The sequence below is a fragment of the Neomonachus schauinslandi genome, chromosome 6, assembly GCF_002201575.2.
Source record: "Neomonachus schauinslandi chromosome 6, ASM220157v2, whole genome shotgun sequence".
NCBI classification, from domain to species: domain Eukaryota; kingdom Metazoa; phylum Chordata; class Mammalia; order Carnivora; family Phocidae; genus Neomonachus; species Neomonachus schauinslandi.
This window is the reverse complement of record NC_058408.1, coordinates 49,922,608-49,931,588: the sequence shown is the minus strand read 5'-3', so window position 1 is coordinate 49,931,588 and position 8,981 is coordinate 49,922,608. Positions and strand designations below refer to the sequence as shown.

General features: G+C 46.3%; 1 protein-coding gene across 2 annotated transcripts in view; it reads right to left on the bottom strand.

Annotated features, from left to right (window-relative positions):
* Positions 1-1,020: 1,020 nt before the first annotated feature.
* The window catches only part of ASTN1 (astrotactin 1), a 304,291-nt gene continuing 296,330 nt past the window's right edge, over positions 1,021-8,981 (bottom strand). For both annotated transcript variants that reach the window (XM_044916397.1, XM_021682607.1), the window contains exons 22-23: positions 5,182-5,365; positions 1,021-1,311 (exon numbers count right to left, since the gene is read on the bottom strand). In XM_044916397.1, coding sequence (XP_044772332.1) covers positions 1,074-1,311; positions 5,182-5,365 — 422 coding nt within the window. In that variant the 3' untranslated portion in view covers positions 1,021-1,073. The remainder of the gene's footprint in view (positions 1,312-5,181; positions 5,366-8,981) is intronic.

The following is an 8,981-nucleotide window of genomic DNA, read 5'->3' as shown; positions in this document are numbered from 1 at the left end:
GATTTGCAAAACTAGCAAAATAATTAAGCAAATTTAGCAAGTGAGAAATGGACATTAGTTATTTGTGTGTGTGATCAGTAATTGTTTTAGTTCACTGAAACCCTGACATGGAGGTCTCAGCCCCTCCTGGACGTTGTCCAGGGACAGTGATGCGGGCACTAAAGAGAATCCAGGCATGTGATACACATTGGTGGTCTGGAGAAGTTCATCCTGGAGGTACAGGAGTTTTTAGAACAATCAGCCCTACTTCTTCTCTAGAATGTAACTGCTAACTAGTCTCCCAGGTAAACTGTTTGGAAGGTGCATTTGACAGGTAGCATTTTGTTGCCTCTTAAAGATCTCATACTGTTTGGAGGAGAGGCAGAGATCCGCCAGAGGGAGATTTCATCCCAATCCTGTCTTAAAACGGGTGAGGACCTAAAAATTCCGACGACTTGCTGGGACTCATATTGGAGGCTCAGTTCACCTATGAGGTGTGAATCGAGCAGTAGGGAGGCCTGGACGGGGAGACCATGAGGCCTACACAGAGGCCACCCTCCCGATTTTCTCTTTGTCATCTTTCTCTGTGAGCAGAGCTTAGGCTCCCAGAGTGAGATGCTTCCTGAGGAATGCTTGTGGCTGGGGCCTGAGGCCAGTCTGGTGACATTCTGGCCTCATTTCTGTCCCCAATTGTAATGGACTCAGGGATTCAGTGAGCCCGGGATGCCTTAACCTGATAGACCTTTCATCGGAAGCATGGCAGAACTCGAGCATTGTGATGAACCTCTTGGGAAAAAAAAAATAAATGAAACAAATGAACTATAAAACAAGCCCCAAAGTAATCCCCTAAAGAGAAATGGCACTGCATGAGGCTGCTGGTTGGCAGGTCTACTGATCATGCAGATGGAGAACATCATACCAAAAAAGTTCCACAGGGAGCAAGGATCAGTTTCTCCCTGGTTTAGATATTGCCTCTCCCTGGTTTAGAGGTTTTAATGTTCCATTAAAAAATACTAAAAATCCACAGACCAACCCAGATGTTCCTCTCCTCGCTTCCTGCTTCCTTTTGGCAGCCACCGTCTGGCCTCGTGGCGTTAGATGTCTTTGCTGTCCCCATAGTCGTTGTAAGGGACGCTCAGGGTCTGCTCCTCACATGTCTTCCTGAGGTCCCGGCTGAGCTCTGACCAGTCGAGTCCATAGGGCTTGATCTCGCTGTAGCGGCAGCCCAGGTACTTAAGGGAGCCTCGTCGCAAGCTTATCTTGGGTTCCTGAAGGAGGCCATTGCACCAACTGCTGAGATCCCCCAGCTGGGAAAGGATGAGGCCAGCTTTCCTATGGAGAGCACGGAGGATACTTAGATTAGAAAGAAGAGAAGGCGGGGAAAGGCGCATAGGCCTTATTAGAGTGAGACTTAAAACTCCCAGAGGGCAGAGTCTGGTGTGTCCTGCTTCCTGTTCTATCACGGGCACTCAGAACTCATAAATACCTGTCTAGCAAATGGATGGATGGATGGACGGATGGACGGATGGATGGACAGATGGATGGGCGGATGGATGCAAGAACAGTCTGGCTGTGCCCAAAGTGGGACAGGCACCCAAGCAAAAGAGAGAAAAAAAATGCCATAAGGAAAAATAAAGAAAAGAAAATAACTACTATTTTGGTGGGAATTTATGCCCTTTTAAAATCATAGAGTTGGCAGTTTTGAAAGACAAATCAAATCCATTTTCTTTACAGCCAGCAATTTACCATCATTAAATGACAAATAATGTGTTTGAGTGAATATTTCCCTTTTCCAGGCTATTTTAGAACTAAGCAGAAACAGCTGATATACTGAGCCTTGGAGGGTATCAAATGTAACTGATTATGCCCGGATGGAGGGTGTGACAGCGAAATACCGGTGAAGACAACAATGCCCTCTGTGCGCACCAACACAGGGCCCTTCTGGGGGGAAACGCAGACTCTCAGAGGCCCACGTGACCTAATTCATGTTCAGGTGGTCCCCTGCTCCACTCTGCCTTCTCCCTTGGAAAGCCAGGCGGCCATGGCCACTGAGACCCAATCCAGAGAGGGGGGAAAGAGGGGGCCTGTCGCAGATCGCGGGGGCGGGGGGGGGAGAGAGGAGCGGAGGAGAGCAAGGTCGCTCCAAGTTTGCACATGCTGGGGTGCAGTGATCCCTCCTGGCCAACAGGAGAGCCGGATGGCCTCTGCGTGCAGCCTGGGGAAGTCGGCTGTCCCCACAGTCGTCTTGCTGGTGCACAGCCTTCTTCTCCATGCCCACTGCCAGTGTCAGAGACAGGGGCTCCTGTCATCCAGCTGTCAGAGCTCACCAGCTCTGAGCAACAGAACAGTGTTCCCTCACTCAGCTCCGTCCCTCCTGTTCTTCAAACCCCTAAGTGCCCAGAGAGCCACGAAGTCTCTCTTCTTTGAATGAGCTCCTGTAAAATGCAGTTCTGAAAAAGCTCAATGAACAGCATCCTTTGCAGTATTTATCACCTGCTCGGCTAACTTCTCATGTGAAGAACCAACACTTCTAATTCGGTCACTGATTCTTTCCAGAAAATGGAAGTTTCTGCACTCCGTGGAGAATGACCTTTCAAAGAACAATAAGCACATTCGTTTCATTCCTCCCCTTCTGTCTGGCTGTGACCACCACCACGAGGTGGTGACCTCACCGCATTCCTGGGAGGACGCCCTGAGAGGGGCAGAGATGACGCTGGAGGAAAGGTGTGGAGAGTCAGCAGCAGAGTCCAGGGGTGGAGAGAGTGAGAGGTCATCGGAGGGCAGTCGTATTTTCTCCCACTTCGGTGGTGGGTCAGAGGAAGTCAAACACTCTGCCTGACACCTACTTAGCATCTCCTGCAGATGGTCTCTCCTCCGCCTATTTGCCTCTGCGGTTTGGCCAAGCAGGCTTCCAAAAGTCGTCATCAACCGGACTTTGGTGGCCCTTCCTCTTAATTTATCCCACTACATGTCATTAGTTGTTGACAAATTCTTGGAAGGTGGAGGGAGAGGGAGCGAAGGGAGAATGAGGGCAGCATGTGCATCATCCTCAAGACAAGGACACAGGAAAAGAAAGGATTTGATTAGCCCATGGAGATTTTGTGGCTACTTTCATGGGTCACTTTAAAAAATAATAATAATAATTCATTTGGGTCTGCCCTTGGTCATCTCAGAGCCTGTGGATTTCTTCTTTTTTAGTAGCAACGCAACCAGTGTTGTTGTCAAAGTATTGCAACCCTCAAGTCGATCTGGAGGCCTCCATGAAAGTTAAGGGAATGGATTTAACTGAACTGAGGGGGTCCTTTCTGCCTGCTCACAGGGAGTGTGTAGCCCACAGAATCTCTTCTGTTCACGCTCACGACCAACTCCAAAGGTGGTGGATGCATCTCAAGGCAGAGGGCTTTTCCCTTCCTGTGGTTCTCCCCATGACACTGGCAAGTAAAACTTGATTTCCAGAAGCTAATGAAATTACACACTGTCTTCTAATACAGAGCCTTGAAAAACCAGCATCACATATGCAAGGGTCTCCAGGGAGGAGAGTCTGGGAAGAGAATGTCAAGTCAGCAGCACACCTTACTTTGCAGGGGGATTCACACTTCTTCCCCTGCTCACTTTCTTTATTAACCAATTTTCCTTCTGACTCTTGAGTTACAAGAGAGAAATTTTAAAAGTAATCCTAATGCCCTTGGAAATCAAGATGATATATGCAATGTTAGTGCTATTCAAATTGTGACATTTATGTTCCCTAACCGAAAACTGTATATATACACTCAATAAATGTCAGAAGGATGGAGGAAAGGAGGAGGGGAGCGGGGGGGGGGGGGCAGAGGGAGGTGGGTGGGGAGGGAGCTAGGGAGAGAAGCAGGGAGAGGGGATAATATTAGGCATAAGTAATTATGAGGGCAGGAGTAATAAGGTATGGAGCAGAGAGGACATATCTTAATACATACCAACTTTCTAACCCAGAGTTTGCTTTCTCCTGAAACTGAGACAAAACCAATGAAAAGTCCCTTATATATTTCCCTCTGTGTCCTGGTCCACAGCCGTGGCATCTGTTTGCCTGAGGACTATCAACCTTTATAATAACTGCAGGAAATAATCTATGGAATGCAGAGAGATTCTTCCTAAACTTACACATGAACTCATTGCATTTCGGAAGATAATCCTAAACTTCTTCCTCCTTTCAAAAGTAAGAGAATTTCCTGTCCTGGGAATGTCCTGAACAATGGTCTTCTGGAGAGTTTATAATTTCAGGTGACAAGAAACACATTGACACTGGGTCTCCTTCCAGTTCGATCAGCAGTCAGATAGATGGGACTTTTGGGTGATACTTTCGGGCAGCCTCTTGGCAGGAGTGCAAGAATTCTTTAAGTGCCAGAGAATTCCATTGCGTTGATTGTCTTCATTTGCTTTCCTTTTTTTCCCCCCTAAAAATAGTCCATGCACTCTCCCTTTTGGACATATAGGCACCAACATTCCATGCAAGGCTCTTTCACTGAATCTATCTGGTAATTCCAGTATTTCCACCAAAATCTGTTTTTCTCAGAGCAGGAATATGTAGCCATGATGAATGAAACAAAAGGAAGATGGTATCTGTACACATTCCTCCAATTCCTCTTTCCAAGAATGCTATCTGTGTTGTATAACCTAAAAGCAGTGGGTACTGAGTACTGAAAAGTCGTAGCCTCGGGGCCAGGGAACTCTGGCAAACACTGTACTGTCCTAACTTTGGCCAACATAGATGTCAAGGTGGGTCTTGGCCACCCCCACGTTGCCTTTCCAAAGGATGTGCAATTTAGCTGAAAACATGTCTATATAATGCATATTGTATATGCAAAGCTCGTACACAATAAATAGTTTCGGGTAACGATAACCTCTTCAATAAAATTCCTAATTTTCTTTCACAGCTCCTACCGTTTTTAGCATTTGGAATGCTGTGTCAGCATGATAAAGAGGTAGGTAAAACAGGTCAAGGGCAAAGATTTTTTTCAGAGTTCAGGAAATGTATTCATGACTTCCCTACTTAAATACAGCTTATCCAAACTGATCTATATGAACTGAGCTGTATAAAAGCACAGGACTTACTTCTCGGAGCACCTAAGCTCACCCAGGAAATCTCTGTGAATCCATGGGTACAGTATGATAGTGTACAGAATTTCAAAGAGCCGACATCTTTGTAAGAGGCAATGATGTTTGTGTTACCTGGGGCCTAATTCATCCTCACACCGCCAGGTGAATTCTCCAAAACTCTCATAGTGCTGGTTATAGTGGTAGAGGACTCGATGTAGGGTGGGGGAACCCAGATCCAGGAGGGTGTTATAGGCCGTCTGTTGCTCCTTCCCACTGGTATAGCCATTGAAGAGATTGTAGATCTTGTCTGCTATTTCTGAGGAGGGCAGAAAAGGCAAATAAATAACATTTTAAATACATGTATATATACACACAACATATATGTGTGCACATGTATAGAGACGTGTGTATATCATATTTACATGTATACGTGTGTGTGTATGTGTGTGTGATGTTGCTTAAAGAATACTGAACCTGGAGCCCGGAGACTGTGGTTTGAGTAACTCACTTTTATCTCAGCCCCATTGGTTGTTGCTCTCTTTTCTAAAAAATGGAAACTTCAAATAAATATCTCTGAGGTCAACTTCAGTTATAATATTCTTTGTCTTTACCCATGTTTCCTGAAAATACAGTCCCTGTGGCAAAAAGATCTCAGAGGAATACTTTATTGGCAAGTGCAGTCCCAGGGACGCTGGAGGTAGGACAGAAGGAAATGAGGTGAGAAAGGAGGCTGAGGGGAATGTAGGGGGCATGCTAAGGAGCAGGTGGCACGCCTTGCAGAAGAGGAAGCTGCTGGATCCCCACCGGTCCATCCAGGGGGAGAATGGAAGACTTTATCCTCAGCTCCCCTCTCCGATTTCTCTGTGGGGCCTTTTCACATTTGCCCCCCTTGAGGCATTAGCAACCCTGCACTTCCAGGTCACATATGCCGGAGGACCAAGTGGGTCCTGCAAAAGCACAGGGAAGCCAAGGGGGGCAGAAATTTGGCTCAGGGACGGAGGGAAGCACTGTGAGGTGATGCTTGAGCAACGTGAAGAACCAGGAGTGGCCGCAGTCCCAAAAGCAACCCGGCCCCCTTATTGCAGGACTGCAGAGCCTTCGCTAGGGCTGCCCAGACCAGACACGAAGACAAGCTTGCAGATGTGTGGTGACACAGAAGCAGAATCCAGTACATCCTGCAGTCCAAATGAGTAATCTTTCAGTTTAATTTATAACTCTTAGATTTCTCCCCCAAGGCGTACATTGCTAAGACCGAACTTGGTGATGTGGCAAAGTGGCAATGAATTTGTATAGCCTTGGCATTTTTTCCTATGGAGCTTGAAGCACTTTATCATTAAATGTTTTCATATTAAACCTGTCAGAGAGAAGATTTGTTCACATTTCCTTCCTCAACAGCTGGGAACTGAGATCTGGAGAGCAGAACTCTGTCTCCGATCCAGTGTTTAATCTGGGGATGAAGAAAGTAAGTCTATAGGTTTCCAAGCCAGCACTTTGCCCACTTGACCCCCTGGTCAGCCAAAAGGCATAGCAACCTGATTCCTTGTCACAGTTCCAAGTGAATTCTGGGCTGTTGGTAAGTACAAAGTCATTGTTGTAGGGGTTTTCTGGGTTGGAAGGAAGAAAATTTCTACCCCTACTCTGTGCAGACACTGCAATGATTTCCTTACTTTTCTATCTTCCCATTGCCTATGAGGACAGGAGCTTACTTCTACCATGTCCTGAGTGGCTAGCACAGGGCCAAACAACATAGTAGATTAAAAAAATGTTAGTTAAATGAATGTAATTCATGATCTTTCCAGTGCTCTCTCTCCATCCCAGGCTCTACCAATCCTTTAGCAACCAACCTCTTGTAGCCAGCACCTTAACTGCATTATAAATAACTTTGGTCCAGAAATCCATTTAGATTTTCAAGATTTTTAAATTCTCAGGTTGTTAAAATAGGATCAAGAGATAAAGTGGACGGTGCCTTAGAACATAAAGATCTATGGTATCCCCAGTTACTTATTAACGGCCTACTGATTGTCAAGAACTTCACATATATGAACTCCAATCCTCATACCAACACTGCAAGATGGATATGAATGTCCCTCTCCTCCACACGAGGACATTCAGAGAGAGGCTGAGAGAGGCCAGGTGACGTACCCAAGGTCATATAGCCAGTGTGGGCTGGAGTCAAGATTTAAAACCATGTCTATCTTCCATTGCTCTTTTGTACCAATGCTCAGGGGATGGTAGTGTTTGGCCAATTTAAGAAGATATAGGAGGCAGAGTCTTGGGGGATGCAAATCCGGGGTGACTATTTCTCGTAGAGGACTTCTCCTAGTTGGCCCATGGATGCCAAATAAGAGGGAGTCCTGATAACTATGCAGGGGACCTCTTGTTCCCGGAGTTGAGACAGACAGAAGCAGAGGGACTATTCTAAGAGCTGTGTTGTTTCCAACGGGAGGAAGAGTACATGTACTGAGAGATGAAAGACCAGGGGAGGAAAAACGTGGGCGATCAGACCAGAGCCCAGATAAGAAGGTCTGGGCTTCCTTTTCCCAGGCTTTTCATTGATGCCTCTCTGTTCTTATTTCTAGTGATGGGAAATAGCATCCCAGATCCCGGGTCCTGGTTATAACTATCCCTGCCAAGGAACAGAGACAGCTGAGAATGTTTTCCAGCGTATTTACTCTTCTCATAACACAACGGTAATATCTAGCTAGAGGAGGCTGATGCTTCCCACTAGCAGTAGCACGTGTGCCTGAGACCAGGTGGGAAAGGCCCGGGCACCACCAGAAACCTCCTAAAACCAAGATAATCTAACTCCGGGGCGTGCTTACAAGTCGACATCTGTAAATGGGATGCTATATTCAGAAGGATATACGCTAGGTTCCTAGTGCATGAGTATTTCTGGTTCCTCCTATTTCAACTGCGAAAATTTAGAGATATTATTTCATTAGCTTTCACAGCATCTCAGGAAGTCACTAACTCAGAGAATGGAAAAGAACACAAGATATTTTTAGTTATCATTTTACCCAGTTTTCAGCTTCACAGAAGTCTTGGGCTATCCAAAATAGGGATCTGTCTTCCCTGTCTTTAAAATACATGATGTTCAGGAATAGTTAAAATGCACGTGGAGAGATGGCAGGGAGTCTACAGACGTGGCCCCATCATGGAAAAGGGAAGCTGAGTTATTAGTTATCAGAAGGGAGGCCGTACCTCTCAGGCAGCAGAATAAACCAACAGGGTGGGGACTGAAGCCCTCAGACCCAGAGAGGTTAAGTAAGTTGTCCAAGGCCACACAGCTGGTGTGGTAGAGCCCACCTTCATATATGTCATGGTGTCAGTTCTTAACCACCCTCTGGGTCTTAGTTTCCTTTTCTGTTCAATCATGGTGAATGATATACACCTTCCAAGATTATGGTGAGACTAAAAGTGACATTAAATGTAAAGCCTTTCTGCAGTACAACGTCTGGACCCAAGAAACATACCTTTATTCATTCACTCAATACAATTTTTCCTGAGGGCTTACCACGTGCTCAACGTTTTTCTAGGCACTTGGGCTACGGCGGGGAGAAACTGACAAAATTCTTCACCCTTGCGGCACTTACAGTGTAGTGGGAGGAGGCATTTCGGGAAGCAATATACATCGCCAATACAATATCCTCTGTGAGGAAGTGGGAGGAAGTCAGGCAGAAGAAGGAAGCATGGGAGTGTTGTGTAGAATTAAACAGGGTAGCCATGATAGGTCTCATTGAAGAGATGACCCTGGGGCCGAGAGCTGGAGGAAGGGAGGAGATGAGCTGCAGGGCTGTGTGGGGAAGAGCATGCCAGGGAGAAGCAAGGCCAGCAGAGAGCTCCCAGCCTTTGGGCTGTGTATTTGAAAATAGGAAATAAGCCACAGTATTTGGAGTAAGATGAGTTGAGAGGAGAGCCAGACAACCAGGAAA